This window comes from Etheostoma cragini, chromosome 23, assembly GCF_013103735.1.
Source record: "Etheostoma cragini isolate CJK2018 chromosome 23, CSU_Ecrag_1.0, whole genome shotgun sequence".
Lineage (NCBI taxonomy): Eukaryota > Metazoa > Chordata > Actinopteri > Perciformes > Percidae > Etheostoma > Etheostoma cragini.
The window spans coordinates 11,013,813-11,032,625 of record NC_048429.1 but is presented as its reverse complement, the minus strand read 5'-3'; the positions used below and the strand labels follow the sequence as shown (position 1 = coordinate 11,032,625).

Here is an 18,813-nt window from a genome sequence, read left to right as displayed (position 1 = left end):
AAATTCCAACACGAAGAAATCTCAAGGAAATCATCAGCAAAAAGACATGCATCTGGAGAAATTTCCATAGACAGTAACGTTTATGGACAAAGCCACGCAACGGAGACCAGCGAAGGATATTAGAAGCACTTTTCTGGTGATGACTGAGCTTGATGATGTAGATGTGACATGAGCAACCTGTCTGAAAGTTTTAGGTCTTCTGGTAGCTGTGTCAAGAGAAATCTCAATCATTCCCAATCAGCAGAGACGGAGAGCATAGGTAACATATACAGTGAGGAAAATAAGTATTTGAACACCCTGCTATTTTGCAAGTTCTCCCACTTAGAAGTTGTGGAGGGGTCTGAATTTGTCATCTTGGTGCATGCCCACTGTGACAGACACAATCTAAAAAAAAATCCAGAAATCCCAATGTATGGTTTTTTAACTATTAATTTGTATGATACAGCTGCGAATAAGTATTTGAACACCTGAGAAAATCAATGTTAATATTTGGTACAGTAACCTTTGTATGCAATTACAGAGGTCAAACGTTTCTTGTAGTTTTTCACCAGGTTTGCACACACTGCAGAAGGGATTTTAGCCCACTCCTCCACACAGGTCTTATCTAGATCAGTCAGGTTTCTGGGCTGTCGCTGAGAAACCCGGAGTTTGAGCTCCCTCCAAGATTCTCTATTTGGTTTAGGTCTGGGGACTGGCTGGGCCACGCCAGAACCTTGATATACTTCTTCCAGAGCCACTCCTTAGTTATCCTGGCTGTGTGCTTCGGGTCATTGTCATGATGGAAGACCCAGCCATTCAATGCTCTAACTGGGGGAAGGAGGTTGTTCCCTAATATCTTGCAATACATGGCCCGGGTCATCCTCTCCTTTACACAGCGCACCCTCCCAAACACAGTGCAACCCTCCCAAAGCATGATGCTACCACCCCCATGCTTCACTGTAGGGATGGTGTTCTTGGGATGTACTCATCATTCTTCTTTCTTCCAAACACGGTTAGTGGAATTATGACCAAAAAGTTCTATTTTGGTCTCATCTGACCACATGACTTTCTCCTATGACTCCTCTGGATCATCCAAATGGTCATTGGCAAACTTACGACGGGCCTTGATATGTGCTGGTTTAAGCAGGGGAACCTTCCGTGCCATGCACAACTTACTGTATTATCAACAGTAACCTTGGAAACGGTGGTCCCAGCTCTTTTCAGGTCATTGACCAGCTCCTCCCGTGTAGTTCTGGGCTGATTTCTTCCCGTTTTTAGGATCATTGAGACCCCACAAGATGAGATCTTTCATGGAGCCCCAGTCCGAGGGAGATTGACAGTCATGTTTAGCTTCTTCCATTTTCTAATGATTGGTCCAACAGTGGACCTTTTTTCACCAAGCTGCTGGACAATTTCCCCGTAGCCCTTTCCAGCCTTGTGGAGGTGTACAATTTTGTCTCTAGTGTCTTTGGACAGCTATTTGGTCTTGGCCATGTTAGTAGTTGGATTCTTACTGATTGTAGGGGTGGACAGGTGTCTTTATGCAGCTACCTCAAACAGGTGCATCTAATTTAGGATAATAAATGCAGTGGAGGTGGACATTTTGAAGGCAGACTAACAGGTCTTTGAGGGTCACAATTGTAGCTGATAGACAGGTGTTCAAATAACTTATTTGAAGCTGTATCATACAAATAAATAGTTAAAAAATCATATATTGTGATTTTTTGTTTTTTAGATTATTTTCTCTGCACCTACGATGACAATTTTAGACCCCTCCATGATTTCTAAGTGGGAGAACTTGCAAAAAAGCAGGGTGTTCAAATACTTATTTTCTTCACTGTACCTATAGGAGATAAAATAGGCACAGGCTAATTATTGCTAACAAAAAGAAGCGCTAAAATTGTATCCAGTAAACTTCACAATGACTTAACACGTAGGAGTTCAGTGTATGTTGTTTTGTTTTGACAACACGGATTGTTTGTAATTAATGCATACTGTTGGATACAGAACAAGTTTATAGACTTATGGAGAAGGTTATTTTTAAAGGGTGATAATAACCTTGGGGGCATTTTTCAAGTGCTCTAAAAAGGAGCAAAATGATAAGGTGTTAAAAGCAAAAGCTAAACATTAAAATGCATTATATACTGTTTGCATGCGTGTCAAATACACTATAAGTAAGTAGGCAACAAATTGAATTTGACCTTGTATGAAAATAGACCAACAGAATCAACAACAGAATCTCGTGAAAGGACTAAAAACGATTCTGTGTATTAAATAAAAGTTATGATGTATGATGATAAAAAAAATGTGTTAATACGGGTAAATGATGTGTGCAAATAGATCTAGTTACTTTCTCAGTAATCATCAATGAACATTTTGATCTGAATCCAGTTATTTCCTGTTAAAGATCATGAAATACACTACAAATTGTACAAAATGTACAAATTGTTTCCTAACCTTTTCTGCTGGTAACACTTTTTTCTTGAGTGTGGCAAAAAGTTATTAACATTTAAAATATTGAATCTAAAGTACAACATAATTTTTTTGACAAAAATAGTGTTTCTTTTATTGAAGAAAAGCAGGTAAAGAAAAACGTTTCAAATCTCCAATGCCACACTGTTAAAGACATCCGTCTACAAGCATCAAACACAAACACACTGTTTACTCTTGGTGCATTGTAAAGAGGCATTGGGCCCGTAAGCACTGCAAATGTACACTACTGTTCAAAAGTTTGGGTAACTGGCTCACCCAATAAGAGTGTTTGCCCCATGTAGGCTGAGTCCTGCAGCGGCCGGGGTTTGAATCCAACCTGCAGTCCTTCGCTGCGTGTCATCCCCATCTCTCTCCCTCCTTTCCTGTCCATCCACTGTCACTAATAAAGGGAAAAGCCCCCTAAAATATTATTTCAAAAAAAAAAAATGTTGGGGTCACTTACAAATTTCCATTCCACTCCATTATAGACAGAATACCAGCTGATCTGAGTGGGTGGCTAAACTTTAATGCAATGTCTACATTGCCCATTATCATCAACCATTCACTCAATGTTCCAAAGGCACATTCTGTTTACCAATTTGACATCATTTTAAAAAACTGAGAAAACATTGGAGAACCCGTTTGCAATTTGCAATTCACATAATGTAATCTGAAAACTGCTGCCTTGATTAAAAAGCAATGTAACTGATCTCAGCTGGTATTCTGTCTATAATGGAGTGCAATGGAAATTTCTGAGTGACCCCAAAGATTTGACCGGTAGTGTACACACACACATTGTTTACACTCAATCCACACATTCAGAAACAGGTGCTTTCCCATAAAAATCTAGTACTTTTATTTAAATTTAAATGTTGAATTGCTCAGATCAATTTCCCGTTTATTTGAAAAGATAGTTTTGTTTGTTGATTTGATTCACAAAAACCAAACCCCCTTCTGATATTCTAATTCAGTGGTTCCCAATTCTGGGTTAAGGACCACCACAAGGGGCCACAAGAAAAGCACATTTCTACTACATCAAAATTAATTAATGAAAACACTCTTTGGTTGAACTGGTTAATAACCAGTAGACTTGCAACAAATGACCAGGGGTCACAGTTAGACACTGATTTGTTTGAAGGGGTCACAAGCAAAAAGAAGTTTGGAACCACTGCATTAAACTTACTTAGAGTTAGAAACAACTAAATATAAAAACAAAAGAGCCAAACACACGCTACGAGTGATATGTGTAGCATTTTTTTATCGCACCTGTTCTTTTAGCCTCCAATCATCCCCACAATGGTCTCACCAGTCTGAATAAACAGTAGAAAGATACTGAAGGCATTACAAGTCATTTAACAGTGATGTTTTAAAATACTACACACAGCACTTTTGGCCTATCCCACCATCTCCTTGTTTGTTGTCACTCAATGTCTCTTCCACTTATAAAACCACCAGCACATTGAAAATATGTAAAGCGCAAAGAATGCTGGGAAATCATAAAGGAAAACAGTGAAGAAGAACCCAGCAACTAGAAGGATACAGATTAGAAGTCTGGTGATGTGACTGAGGATGTATAACACACTCCAACACACAACACTATCAGACTCTTTTAATTTGTCAGAGTACAAACTCAGATGTTTGTGAGATGGGTGGGCTGATCCACTTAAACTCTCCCTATGGGCGACTACGTAGTCTTCTATTTGTCTACCTGTCTCCTGAAGAGTGACTGATCTTTCTTTTATTTGAGTGAAGTCTTCCTGATCCTTTGGAGAGCTTTGGGCTGATTCAGTCAATGACTGAGCAGCTAAAATGGGGGTGAGATCTTGACCGAGGTGAACACTTGAATTTAAATCTGTCTGTGATTCTGAGAGGAAGTGAGCTTCTTCTGCTGTGGTGAGTGACTGACTCTCCTTTGGGGAGTATTCCTTGCTCCTAGTGGCTACGGTTTGCTCTAGGCCTTGACCGAGACTTAGGTTTTGATCTGTTGGTAGTTCTATCATGGAAAATACATCGGAATCAAAAGCATCATTGAAATCTTTCTCAGAAAGAGGAAGGCAATCTTGTGTAATATCAGGTACATCTGCCAGCTTGCCCTCCATTCCATCAACAATATCTCTGTCTCTATTAGAGGCCTGTTCTTTCTGACCGAACACCTCTTCCCAAATTCCCCTGACCAAATCTTCTCCAAATCTTTCTATGAACATCTCCTTCAATCCCGACTCTATCACTTCAAGTGCTGCAGTATTTTCTGCTGTAATAGGGTCTTTTGTTCCCTTTGACATTTTTTTATATTCAATTCTATGTGGAGAGCACTCAACTTCTGCTGACAACTCTCGTCCTTTCAATTCAGCTGGTGCGTTCCTCCTCTTCCCCTGAGGGTTCTCCACATTACCCATCAACTCCCCCAGCACTTTTATTTTCAGCTCTCCAATACTCACCATCTCATCTTTGTCTCTCTGACTCATACCTTCCTCTGTTCTTTCTAATGTCACCGGCTGGTGTTGAAGTTCTGTTGAAATGTCTTTCTCAACAAAGTTCTTCTTCTCAATAACTACGTCTGGGCTTATTTCATGGCCTACGTCCTCTTTCTGACCCTTCATATCATCCCTTGAATGACTCCATCTCATTTCTACCGCCTCCATGGGGTTTGGGTTGCATTTATCTATTGGAAAAGGCCTGCATGTATTTTGGCCAACTTGGAAGAACTTTTTCATTTCCCTTGATTCCACGTTGTGTTGTATCTGTGCTGCTGGGTTTATTTCCTGTTGCTCCTCAATTATTCTATCCCAACTCAAGATTTTACCTTCCTCAGTCATATTTGACACTAATACATGTTCACCTATTTTAGGGTTCAGTACATTTTCCTGTATTTGTGTCAGTGTTGAGTCATCCTCCTCTTTCTGAATGCACACTTCTTCTCCTGCTTGGATTGGCCTTGACTGTTTATAAGGTACTTCGGAAATTATTGCTGTGTTTCTCCTCTGCCATGATGAATTGCGTTGTAAAGCTTTGTCATTATGTTCTTTCTTTAATACCTGAACAGGTCCCACTTTTGCACCAATTAGTCTCTTTGTTTCATTGTTGCTAATTGTACCATAGGAACTTTCCGCCTCTGTCTTTTTGAATACTTCCAAGTTTTTGTTATTTGATGCAACATCTTCACTCTCTGATTCATCCAATTTGAATTCACTTGAAATTATTTGGCTTTGCTCGACATTTTCCTCAGACATTTGGCTTAAATTAGATTCATCTGCATTTGTCTGTGCAAATCTTATTTCATTTTCATCGCTCTCATCCTCCTGTAATGGATTTTCACGGTTTTGCTTCAGCCTGAATTCTTCATGTTTCTTTTCATCTGCACACCACTGGGAGATTTCACACTGTTCTGTTTTGTGTGGCCTTGAAATCTCCTCATCTGTAGATACTTTGTTTTCCGTACATTCATTCATGATCCCTTCCTCCATCCCTTGTCTGGATGTGGAAAAGACAAACCTCTCCACATCCTTTTTTCCCTTTCTGATTGTCCCCCTAAATGCCAGCGTGTCATCCGTCACACTGTGTGCGGTTCCTGTAGCCTCCCCTTTCCTGCTAGAAGAAAGACCCTCATCCAGTCTTGCTCCCTCTGAGATGCTATCAACAGCGGTGGCATTCTGAGACTCTGGCATTGCTGTCATATCTGTTGTCTGTGACTCCCCTGAGCTTGTTACTAAGTCAGCTGTGTGTGGCATGAATGTCTCATCTCTTCCTATTCCTTCTGCTATTCCTATTGTTCCTTGACTTTCCTGCTCCCAGATCACATGCTTGTGAAACTCAGTTGAACTGTCAACAGAGCCCTCGGACACAGCCGTTGCCCCCTTGAGGCAAAATTCCTGCGGAGTGTCTGTTACAGATGTTGATTGTGACCTTTGGGATGCATCTTGTGTCGCTGTGTCATTTCTTGGGCTGCTGACACTCGCCTGTGCTGGCTGGTGGTTTTCCGAGTTCAAGGCTACATTAGCCAATGATATTTTGCAAGTGTCTGACAGCATCTGACATACAGCTGAGGCGTGTGCATGTAAGGTGGTGGGTGTATCCGTGCCCACCTGCATTTCATACTCTTCACTGCTTGCTGCATATTGGGCATTGGGCTCTTTATCATTTGAGGGAGACACAGACGCTGCTGTCTGCAGCCACTCTGACTCTGGAACACCAGAATGGTCCGTACAGCTCGGCCCATTAAGAAATGCCTGCCATGCATCACGCACCGAGGATTCTTTATCGGTGGTATTATCTGTACCATTACGAAAGGTCTCCCACATATCGTTGACAGAAGGTGCATCTTCTATATTTTCCTCTGACGCTTTTGACAAGGTCTTTTCAGCTCTTACAGGCCAGACGTCATGCATGTCAGCAGCCCCCCACTGATGGGCTTTGTCATTGTTCCAGTCCAGTGTAAGCAGGGGAATCTGGTGGTAGGTGAGCACCTGTGGACTCTCGATGGATTGTTTCTTTTGGCATTTATGGAGAAAGCTGGCAGAGTCACCCCACGTAGTTGGCAACGGCTGAGAAACTTTCTGGCCATTGGCTGAGTCATGGGAACACGCCTTTGGAACTTGCTGCCTCCTTTTGGAGAAGAAGTCCTTCACACGTGCCAAACGTTCTGCTCTCTGTCTGCTTTTTATGCTATCCACCTGTCAAAAAAGGCCAAAGATCAAGCCAAGTGTTAATGCTTGAACTACTTGAACTACAACCAGAGGCTGCCAGTGTTGTCAGTATTTACGATCATCAGCTACATCCAAATACTGGCTTGTTGACAAAAATGAATGTAATAGCCAATTCATTTAATAATCTTTGATATTTAACATTACTGTGATGATGCAATATACTGTAACACTGCCGAATCCTCAGCACATAAGGGTATTTTTGTTTACATCTACAACTTTACTGCCAGTGAACACTGCGCATTTTGACATGAATTGTTGGCTCAGGCATCGTATCTTTGCAGAAACAACACACATACTTTCTCACTGTATTTACGGTTTGTATCTGCAGTTAGAGACCAACATTGATTGTGAGTTGTTTTGTTGCAAGTGTTGGTTCTGGGTGGTATTGGTGTTTCATCTTTTTCCCCCAGACTTCAAGAAGAGTCTGTTCCTCCAAAAGATGATAAATTAACCTCACCAAGGGTTTGTGTTCTTCGTGGTATAGTAGTGATTGTGTAGCTGTGTTGTCCTTTCTTCTAGCCTCCTCTGCTTTATGTGTGGCCTCAGCTTCTGCAAAAAAGGACAAACAAAAGGGTCAAAATTAGCTTGCACACTTGCGTATACACACCCTTCATTATGTGTATGTATACATGCAGATTTACATAAAGACATTAAGTGTACACACCTGCAGCAGCTGGTGATATGTCACTGGTCTCAATGGTCTTTTCCTCCGCTCTTGCCCTCCTGTGGTTCAAAATGAAGTAAGAATAACATTACATAAGCTCACATATGTTTTACAGCTATTAAATCACATTCTGTTTCAGTGTTTCTCTTTTAGCTTTTTATATTCTGCTGTATGTTAGTGGCTTCATTCCAAAACGCAGAATTTGTTTCTACAATTATTTGAATTCTGTTCACTCTGAACAGAGTAGTGATATGTGGGATGGTCAAACCATTCCATCTTTTCAAATTAAAAGAGCCACCAGCATTGACACCCTCTTTGCACTAACCACCTTGTCTCATAATGTCTCAAGGCTCAGTCTTTAATTTGTCTAGTTTCCCTTTAGCTGCAGTATCTAATTTTTATGTCTCATGTTTAGTGAAAAGCAATAAAGAGGCGCTCAAATAAATGAACAACAATAAATCAATAAATCAATAAATACATTAAGAGGGGGTAAGAGCTTTCACTTAGTCTGGGTACTTCATCAGACATCCTAATTACCTTGTCATTCTGTTGGTTTTCTTCATCTCACCTGTTCTGTACCTGCTTCGATTGTGAAACACAGTGGGAGGTGTACACAAAATACCTGTGATTGTATGTTCCATGTAGACATTACATATCTGTGCCAGCAGCATTTGAAACTGAGACAATTTTAATGTTTTTAATTTTGTAATGTGTTTGTCTGCTGGATTATCACATCTAAATATCTTCTATACCGTGGCAAGTCAGTCCAGAATATCTATCAATACACAACTAGTGTTTGTTCCCGAAGCAGAAAATAGAAGCAATATGTGAATTGGAGTCAAAGAGGATAAAGTCAGCGTATCTGGCTTCCTGTGCCATGGTGAGACGTCATGGAAACCTGGACAGACACCTGACCTTAAATGGGCAATATGTGTTCTGCAGTCCAAACATCCATTACTGAAAAGTTACATAACGGCTTACTGTAAACACACAGTAGACTAATGAGAGGAGCAGCACAGTTTAAATAGACACCTACACTGTGTCAAAATCCCTACCACGGCAAATTAGTTATTTGAGACCTTTTTTTTTGTTTCTGGTTGATTTATGCCAGGCAGTCGCAGCAAGAACTTGTAAATAGCTTTACTTAAGAAAAGTTTGCACTGATGGATCCGAAATAACCCTCCATTTTATGTGAATATGGATTATAGAATGCCATCTTTTGAGTTTGATGTGACTTCCTTTGGCAGTGGCACGTTTAAAAAAAGATTCAGCATTAGGTTCTCTCACCGGTAAGCTTTGAGACAGCTCCTCTTGTTCCTGTAGCTGTTACTCTCCTCTTGCACTACAGGCCCATGCTGCTTTACATGTCCTTTCTGGTAGCAGAACAGCACATAATTCATGTCCTTGTTATTAGCCCAAAAGGTGCCGACTGAACATTCATAACGTAGACAGACTTCTACTCTGATCTCCTCACTCTCAGAGGGTGGTACCAGAGTATACTTAAAAGTAAACCTGTCTGTTTTCCTATCACTGGATCCAGGCACGTATTCCGCCAACAGTTCAAAGTAGCTTGTCCAGCGATCCAGGCTCATCCGGACGTATACAGACTTAGTGAAGCAGAGGTTGACAACCCTGATTATGCCACGGAGTGTGGTTGTTCCTGGGAGGAGCTCGATGCTTTCAAGCTCAACCATCTGTGCTTGTAGCCTCTGTTCCAGCTCCTCTGGGGATGATGGGACAATAAACAGACAGGACATGTAGTACTCCTCCAAGGGATGTGTTGCCTCATTCTCAGGGGACTGGCTGGCTTCTACCTCTGTTACTTCAGCACTGTCAAACTCCTTAACCGACACAAGGTTGAGGCCAAATGCATCAGCAAATGACACCTTCCTCCGAATGACCTGTGGGGGCTCGGGTTCGGAGTCCTCCTCTGTTTCCTCGTCTGTGGTGGAACCCACGGGAGATGAGGCCTCCATTTCTCCCTCTTCCTGCTCCCTATTGTTTTCACTTTCCTCCTCCGTAACAACCCTGTCTTCTTCCAAAGGCTGGATGTTCAGACCCTCCATTATGTGCAGTGGTCTGAAAGGCAGCTGTCTGCCCGTCCTGCTGTTTGTCTGGCTTGAAGGGTGGCACAGACCAGAGTGCCCCTAGCCTTGCTACAGTGAAACTGTAGAAGGGAGAGCAGGGAGAGGACGTGACTTGACAGATGGAGTTTGGTTACAGCTGAACATTGTGAGTCTGAGCCAGGCCTATTAATAGGACACGTATAACTACACCAGGCCAGGCCAGTTATCCTCACACAATATGTTTGCCAGTTAAAATAAATAATGGGAAATATAGTTTTTATAATATTAAAGTAAATCTAGTATACAAACAGTCTATATTTAGTAGCTATATTTTGCTCCTTAAAATGTGGAATTATTCCAATATCCAAACTACCATCTGTATTAAACTTTAGTATCCTTGTGGCATTATACAAAACACAATGGTGATTTGGCTGAGATGGGAATTTTGATCGGAGTGCAATGGTTTGTATGATACAGTGTCTTCTGGTTATTGTGGCCAGGTGAGAACAGAGACTGCCATTACTAGAATAACAGTAAATCATTTTTATTACCGTGAGATCAAATTTGTGCATGTAAATACACAGCTGCCGGAGGTTTTATACCAGATGGAGATGCTTCTCACAGGAGTTGCTGAAATGGAAACTGAATTACCACTTGATGACGATATTCATTGGCTTGAATAAAATGCAGTTGCTTCTACACTGTGCTCCCTACTGAAATATCTCAACAACTATTGATTGCATTGACATTAAATTTGTACCTTTTTGTTGAAGTCTGAATGAATTGTCGTAACTTTGGTAATCCCTTAACTTTTCATCTAGCACCATCATCAGGTCAGAGTTGCAATTACTTCAAATTTTCGGTATTTGACCAAATACCTGTATAACTAATGACATGTCCATCATCTTCAGCTGTACTTTGAGTTGAATGCTAGTAAGTGGTCAATGTTAGCCTGCTAAAATGCTAAACTAAGATGGTGAACATGGTAAACATCCGCATGTCACCATTTTTATTGTGATCATGTTAGCATGCAAACACTAGCATTTACCTCAAAAATACTTAATGAGTGACTGCACATTAAAATGCTCTAATTTGTCACATATAATCAGCTACACACATGAGAGCTGCTATCAAATATTGACTATGTTTACCTAAGAAACAATTCAGTTATTGATTTTTATATTGTAAACTATTAATCACACTGTTTTGGAGAATTTACATTATGTTGTGCAGCAAGTTGAATAGACTTCAACTGGTGTTAGCAAGTAAAGTGTCCCCACTCCCCAGGACAATGTCCCCCTACCTGTTGTAGGGAAAATGCTCCGGAGCTGATGGTGACCTCTGACGTCCATGTACACACTGCAACACAGAATAATAATAATAATAATAATAATGTCCCTGTTGAGATCAATAACGTCTTAAATTATTACTATTGCTGATACTGTACTTGAAAGGACTTTGAGTTAGGAGAGTATTGACATCTGAGTTGAGTTATCTACAGATCCTCTCGTATCATTGCCATTGGAAGCAGGTTCACTGCATCTTAGAACAGAAGACTGAAGATTATTCTGTTCTTTGTAGTGAATGGAGTTTGTGTGTGCCACTGTCTTGGATAGGAACTCCAACTAATCCTAGATATGCAGTGTAACCATACCCCAAAATCCAGTTTATCTTGTAAATAGACTTTACTGCTGGTAATACAATCCTTCACAGGTAGGTGAGTGGGTTTTTGTCCTCAAAGGACCCTTTGTTCTATGTTTTGAAGCCAAAGAGGTTCACTTTTAACTGCAGTTTAGGTCTGTAAATAGTATCAGAAATTCTCATTTGCAACATTTGTTATGGCATAGATGTATGAATGAGTGTTAAAAATGCTATATATTTGTTAAATTCAAGAATTTGAAATACTGCCAACATCAAGTGTACACTGTAAAAATGTAACAATGAATCCAACATGTGCATTAGTTATTCTATCTTTAAGTGTTCACATTTACTGTAGAAAGGAAGCGGTCAAACTATCAGGAGGAATTTGCACAACAAACTGCTCATCAAAAAATGATCTAAAAGCATAATCAAGTATTTAATAGTAATAACAAAAATGTGTTTGTACCTGTTATTCTGTCAACCCTTTGCATTTATCAACAGGACTTGTGTGTGTAATGTACAGCAGATGGCACTGTGTGATCAGAGTAAAATACATCTCAGACAAATGATCTTGCATTTTTCAGTTTGCACTTCTTTTGTGATAATGAGTTGTGCAGATAGTGTTGGAGAACAAAACATTATATCTAAATTGAAGGGGAAAAATAAAAGTTGTCCTGTGTTATTTACAGTCCGTTGTATCTTGTGTTAACCTGGACAGACTGTTATTAGAATTGACCAATAGGTGGCAGCATACCACCACAATTCCATGATTCTTGTTTTCCCTTCCCATCCTCATCACTTCCCAGATGCTATTTCCTCCTACTTTTCATTTGATGGATTTTATTTCAAAGGCAATTAGGATCTGTAACACAAACAAACACAAATATCCAATTGACCAACTTATTACACTTTAGGTATTGTAATTCGATATGCCTGTGGCGATCTTTCAACTAGAACAATATCCTACTTGTTTTTGTTATTTCATAAGAATTTCACTGACTTTTTTTTCATTTTTAATCTAGGCCAATTATAGGATAATTTGGATGTATTGTATAGCAACTGTGCCTCATATTCCGTACCTGCACACCAATGTGGGAACATAGTTTAAGGATTACCCTATTATATTAATATGGATAATAATAACTAATAAGCTGATGTCGAGTATTTTATGTTTTATTCATAAAAATAAAAAAAACTCCGCTTAATTGACGCAATTTAAATTCACACTTGCACACTGAATTAAACACACGCAGCATGCTGTTTTTTCATTAAAAAAAAAAAAAGCTTCTTATCCATGCACAAATCCTATTTCTAACAAAAAGTCAGTCATAATATAAATAACATGAAATATAGCATTTAAAATGTTGACAGTAGAGACAATAAGACAAGATACACTTCTCGCGTATAACATTTTTAAAAGGTTGCCCACCAACCCTTTCTTTTTTTTCAGTTGATGATAATGTGGTCATTCATTTCTTGACCGTGAACGTCTCAGCGGTTTGGAAAAAAAAAAATAAAATAAAAGAAAGACGAGACAGAATCAAGCAAAGCCTTTTAACTACTACTGACTGGCTTCGGATCTACTATTACCTTGTGAAGGTATGACAAGAAAGGATAAGACAATTCCTTAATTCAAATAGCCTACCTATTAATTTTGTAGGCTAATAAAATAATTATTTAGCATTGTTTTTATTAGATAACATTTAGAATGAGGTATAGTTAGTCTAAACTTGTGTTTACAATAAAATACCAAGGCCTAATTGCATGTATTAACACCAATTTGTAAGATATGTACCGTTATTACAGTTATTGATTATCCATCGTTTACCTGTATCACTTTCAGACGATCATTAAGTCTTTTTGAAAATTGATTGAACTAACAAGGTGAATCAAAAATGTATTTAAAAATGAAGTCTGGTGTAAAATGTGTAACTAAAAAAATCCCATTAATGAGGCTGAATGTACATTTTAAATCCGGACTTGACTGTCAGTGCTGTTTCCTGATTTACACAATCTCACATCTTCATTTTCCATCCATGTACTTCGTCGGGATTCAGTATCAACAATGGTTACATATTTCTATTGTGCAGAATTATAATAGTCTTAATTGCATTTTTGAGCGACGTAGTTTACTAAACAGATACGACCCGGAAAACACAAGACTTCCTATATGAAAAAAAGTTAAAGTTTAGAAAAGAAAACCATGTTGTTTAATGGTGGTTAGCCTACTGTGTGGTCGCCATGGAGAAACCATAGCGACACAGAAAAAGTGAAAGTTATTGTTTAAAAAATTGCAGCAACACTACGGTTATATTTATGTACTGATATCATGATTTATTTCTTAATGTAGTCCCCACTTGCGGATGTCTGTGCATTAAAGCAACTTTTTTGGTGATCTCAGATACAGAAAACTTATCTCATGGTAAGGACCGTCCCGTTACTGGAAGGCTACCGGTCCCCGACAACAATGAGCCTATCCTTCTAGAAGCTTCCTAACACACTACTCCCAACCCTCTGATAAAAAGCAGCCGCTTGGAGAAATAGGTAACCACACCGTGAAACGTTAGAGAAAGGAGACACCAACTTTTAAAATTACTTTTTGTTTACTTAGCAGGTGGCCCTGACGTCACACGGGGTCGCAGTACGCCCAAAAATAACAACACACCTCCGCGCACAAGCAAGTGCCTCCCCTGGGGGGGTTTCTAGTCCCAAATATACTTGCTTGCTGCGATACTAGCTTGATGTGTGTTTGAATCGTAACGAAAAAAAAACAAGCCGCGTCTTCCTCGCATTGCGCGTCATTCAAACAGGACTCAGTGTACTGCTTTCCCCTCTGTTGCATTAGTAATAACAGCGGCGTTGACGGGAGACAGCAGGAGAGAGTGTGTGTGTGTGTCTCCGACAGCGGTGCCCAGCGGAGGAATATTGAGCTTTTTATTTACTCTGCAGCTTGTTGTTCATTTTCTCTGCGTTATGGTGAACTTGTACAGTCACGTGTGAAGATCTCTGCAAACATAGAGGACGACGACTTCTCACCTGGTGTGTCCCTTTGACTTTACCGCGAGGAGAATATACCTGCCATTTTTTTGTGGTAAGTTTGTCTTCTTGTGGTTCGCCTATTTCTCCCCGCACTCTTTGACTTTTTTTGAATTAGGAAGTGGACCGCCGGCCACAAGTTTGTTCTGGGTTATCTGTGCGCTTTGCAACTTGACTTGCGACAATATTATTTACTCGCTGCGCGTGGACTTTTGTCGTGCTTTTTAATTAGCGAGCAGCTGTTAACATATTTCACCTATTAAAGGCTTTTTCATGTTGGACCTTCAGACAGCACTGTCCAAGCTCTGCCTGCTCTAAAAGCTGAACGCTGACTTTTGTTTCCTATCTGCATTTTGTTTTAACCTTTTAGTCTAATTCAATGCATAAATAGGGCTTGCAAATTGTAGCCCATGAACGATTTTTATTTCTCACCAAGTCATAAATGACATATCTGAAGACGTATTTTAAAAGGTAATCTGTTCAGAACTGTGCTGAATTCGCTAAAATTAGTAATAACTGCCCTGTTAGTTTGATTTGATCTAAAAGCGTCTTTAACAACGTCTAATGACAGACTACATCTCCATTAAATGTTATTAAAAAAACATTTTACTGTCTATATAGTGTATGCTGTAATGTATTGGTTATTGCTAAATTGCAGTAATTACTACACACGTATGTAAACCGTGAACACATGATGTTAAATACAACTTGTATATATCGCGTATTAAATCTATATGACATCTTTTCTTATTTATCAAATAGGCAAGGATTATTGCAGTTATTAAAATACCTTTGGTGTTGTAGCCATGGTAATGCCATGTGTGACATCAGGGTTGCATATAGATTTTTTAATCAGTCCTCAAGGTTTTTAAAATAGCATGGTCACAGTTTCTTTAGCTTAAATCCTGAAAATGAAATGCAGTTAGAGTCAGAGCACAGGCTGTAGTTGTTTATAAATTATCAATGCTTTATCTGCATGATCAACATCTCTGATAATCAGCAGTCAACACCTTACCGTGCTTGCTTGCTCCATTTTTATATTCCATTTTTTTTTTGTCCAGAAAAACAAACAGGGATGCTGGTAGCATATCACAATTCATGATGACTGACCTAAAAATTCTAATTAAGCAAAACCGTAAAAGCTCATAAAAGTTTCTGCTGAGTTCCTCTATTTCACTGTCTGTGTCTTGCCACTGTTGTCAGAGCAAATCACTGTGGCCCAAAAATCAATACATGTAACTTTTTTTTTTTTTTTTTGGTAAAGAGAGACTAACGAGGTAGTGGGAGCTGCTGAACTCTTCGGGCCTGTCCTCTGATCAGCTTTCACCCCTGGATTAGCTGGATCGACCCACCTTGTTCAAGCCGCAGGGTGCACAGGTGTTCCCTCCTCAGTTATGCAGGTGTGGGCCAGTTCCCCCCTCACTCAGCAGCTCTCACTCTTCAAAGGCCAGGCGGCAATAAATGCCCCTTGTGAAAATGTCATTGACGGAGCACAATCAACCCCTTTGTTGAAGTGCCCGTGTAATCATTTCTTAAAGCAAGTTTAAATTAGGCCCTACTCTCTTGTTTACTTGTTGTCAGGGTGGTGTGTGCATTAAGTAAGGCCACTTGATTTTGTAAAACAGGATGTATTTTTTTTTCCTCCCAAGGCAGTGGGAGAGATGGAGAGAGACTTTCCATTAGTCTCCCTCCAACACTGACCGTTGTTGGGAGCAGTGCACTTATTACCCCGACTCTCCCCACTCTGCGTCCATTTTTTGATTGCTGCATTTATCATCGGGTGGTCGTGCTCTACATTATGGTAATAGGAAAATGAATGTCCTCCACAGGATTAATGTGTATACCCTGTCATACGTTTCAATCATTTATCAATATTAAGATTCAGCTTTCAGCTCAATGAACAGTGGTTGATGCATGGTTTTTATCTCAGATATGGAAATTGTTGCTTCCCGCTGAGCTGACGTAGAAAATGCATTGCAATTTTGTTTTTGAATTTGGAAAGTCCTGTGCAAACTTTGAGTGCATTTACTGTGCATGCAGAATCTGCTCAAACGGCCAAAACAGGCAACATGCAAACTGGCAGATTTAGAATCACATTCACTGTCCAGAAGGTGGATTTTCTGCACAGATCACATCCATACCATTTTGAGTCAGAGTACTTCTTAGGCAATGAAACACTTTAAGATTAGCTTTTGAAATGCACCCATCCCCCAACACCTCTGTAATGAAACAGACTGCTCGCTCAACCCTTGAGGTGTTGCTGAATTTGGGGGGGGAAATGGGTAAGAAAAATGTAATGGGAGTGGTGCACCAGCTTCATTTTTCTAACCATCTCACTGAGCTCATCCATGTACACAGTGTGCTTTCGCATATAGCTAACTTGGTCCTGTTACTCAGCTCAAAGGCAATTAAATGGCAAAAGCTCAGGTTTTATCCTGGTTAACTTCATAGAAATGTTTCCATGACAACCTCCATGCAAGTTAAAGCAACCAGAAGTGATCAAGTCCTTTTTTTTCCCCCTCTCCTTCTCCCCCTCCCTCCCACTTTGGTTCCCTCCCCCCTCTCCTGTAAGAATGGAATTTGTGTTGACAGTTTTGGCCTTTAATGGCACTTTGGTGCAGCACAAAAGTATTTGTTTACCAGGATCATATACTGCGAGCTGTCAGCTTGGGAGAGATTGACTTCTTAAGATAAAAGAGTGTATTACATGCTTAAGAGGCCACCCTTTTGCACTGTAATTATCCACATCGCAGTAATGATGTTTTGTGTGCCACAGTTACTAAGAATCTTGAGTCTTTACGCTCTGGGTCACTTCTTAAGCCTGACTCAACACTGTTGTGAGGGAGAAACGTTGTGACTCTTTGGCCGGAGAAAGCTGTGCAGGGTGGGGTCAGGGGATGAGGATTAGAAAAGAGATTGCAAGCTGCCCACACATGGGTGAGATAGGAACTATCTGAGGAAAGAGTCCGTGACTAGCCATTTGTTTCATCTCAGTTCATAGTCACATGTAGAATTTGTTTGAGTTTACTTTTATGGCTCTCATGTTTGCTTGGCCAAGTTCAAAATGACTGCGGTTACATATTTACTTAGACCAAAACAATCAAGTGTCAAAATATCTCGCAAAGATTGTTTTGCAAATATCAGATCTTGCGTCATCATACTCCCTCCCAAGGATTGTAAAGCCACAAAAAGTGTAGCTTTTGGCTAACCTCGCAGTGTGTTGGATTCTGAAGTGGAAAAGGACATGTATGTTAAGTTCTAAAACAACCTTTTGGTTTGCTTACACAATATTTCTTTAAAACTATGTAGGATAATTTATACCTTTTCATAAGGTTTGGAGCTCACCTCTTGGCACCGTAGTCTTGACGGTGACCTTGTAGTTTAAAAGTCTCCTGTTGAGCTGACACTCCAAGCTGCCATAAGCTTGGCCTGCAACACTAACTGACTTGTCAGTCTGTTTGTCCAATAAACTTATTTGAATCACAGTACACCAGCAATAGCCACAGACCTTTCCTAGTTGTTTTTTAAAACTGCCCTCAGTTTTTCCTTGTTGAGTTAACAATTGCATGTTTACTTTCTGGTCAGTGAGGTGTGAAGGCATGGCAGCTCTTATTCAAGTCACGGTCAGATGGACAGTGTCCTGGTGTGAAAAAAATGTGTTGGTTTTGGGGTCTTGCCCTGAATTAAAGATAGAGGGTCACCTATGGTAAAAGGCAAGGTCACTGTTGCTGAGAATGCATTCAGCCTTCAGCCTGTCACTCGTAAACAGTCCAACCTCATGTGAGACAGCACCGTAGGCTAACAGTGGTGGCTCACTCAACCATTGTTCAAAAGGCCTTTTTATTAAGACATCTCTGGCATCCTTTAGTAATGACAACATCATTTTCTTGTTAGTGGTGGGTGGGATATAGATACTGTATGCTGCACATTTTACAATACAGGTAAAATGAGGAAAAACAACGTTATACGTCTTTGGGTCAATTCCACCCTAACAAATGTCTGACAACCAGAGGGTAATGATCTGGAGAAAAAAAATGGATTCGTTTTTTTTAATGTATGCATGGCTAAGATAACTGAGCTTTAGCCATATACTATTTATGTTGCTGACCATGATGCATCAATACTTAACAGTTAGTGTGTTATTATCTGTGCCTCTCCAAGGACCTTTCCTCTTTACCCAGAGAGAAAGAAGGAGAAATTGTTTATTTCAAACATTTTGTGAGAGGGGAAAAAAACATGGGGGGGGGGGGGG

At 40.0% G+C, this 18,813-nt stretch overlaps 2 protein-coding genes across 7 annotated transcripts in view; one reads left to right on the top strand and one right to left on the bottom strand.

Moving 5' to 3' along the window:
* Window positions 1-3,716: 3,716 nt before the first annotated feature.
* Window positions 3,717-15,786, bottom strand: ppp1r3aa (protein phosphatase 1, regulatory subunit 3Aa). 2 transcript variants are annotated; one of them, XM_034863022.1, is made up of 6 exons: window positions 15,577-15,786; window positions 11,188-11,243; window positions 9,106-9,985; window positions 7,819-7,877; window positions 7,612-7,703; window positions 3,717-7,121 (listed from the first exon to the last, which is right to left on the bottom strand). In XM_034863022.1, exons 3-6 carry the CDS (start codon window positions 9,882-9,884, stop codon window positions 3,876-3,878), a joined length of 4,176 nt encoding a protein of 1,391 aa, XP_034718913.1. In that variant the 5' UTR covers window positions 9,885-9,985; window positions 11,188-11,243; window positions 15,577-15,786; the 3' UTR covers window positions 3,717-3,875. The 2 variants fall into 2 exon arrangements, with proteins under 2 accessions (XP_034718913.1, XP_034718914.1); XM_034863023.1 differs by lacking the exon at window positions 15,577-15,786 and having other exon boundaries at window positions 11,188-11,723.
* foxp2 (forkhead box P2) overlaps window positions 14,219-18,813 on the top strand; it is a 102,840-nt gene continuing 98,245 nt past the window's right edge. Inside the window, exons 1-2 of one of the 5 annotated variants that reach the window (XM_034863025.1) lie at window positions 14,227-14,616; window positions 15,826-15,961. The gene's annotated coding sequence lies outside the window, so the exon portion shown is untranslated. Of the gene's footprint in view, window positions 14,617-15,825; window positions 15,962-18,813 lie in introns of all 5 variants that reach the window. The other 4 variants (XM_034863028.1, XM_034863029.1, XM_034863024.1 and 1 more) reach the window with 4 other exon arrangements.

What these genes read in the sequence shown, in the direction of transcription:
- ppp1r3aa (XM_034863022.1), bottom strand. Translation starts at nt 9,884, where the DNA reads ATGGAGGGTCTGAACATCCAGCCTTTGGAAGAAGACAGGGTTGTTACG. An exon ending in AGCTGTCTCAAAGCTTACCG is followed by an intron (nt 7,878 to 9,105) that starts GTGAGAGAACCT and finishes TTTGAACCACAG; the next exon opens with GAGGGCAAGAGCGGAGGAAA. An exon ending in CATATCACCAGCTGCTGCAG is followed by an intron (nt 7,704 to 7,818) that starts GTGTGTACACTT and finishes CCTTTTTTGCAG; the next exon opens with AAGCTGAGGCCACACATAAA.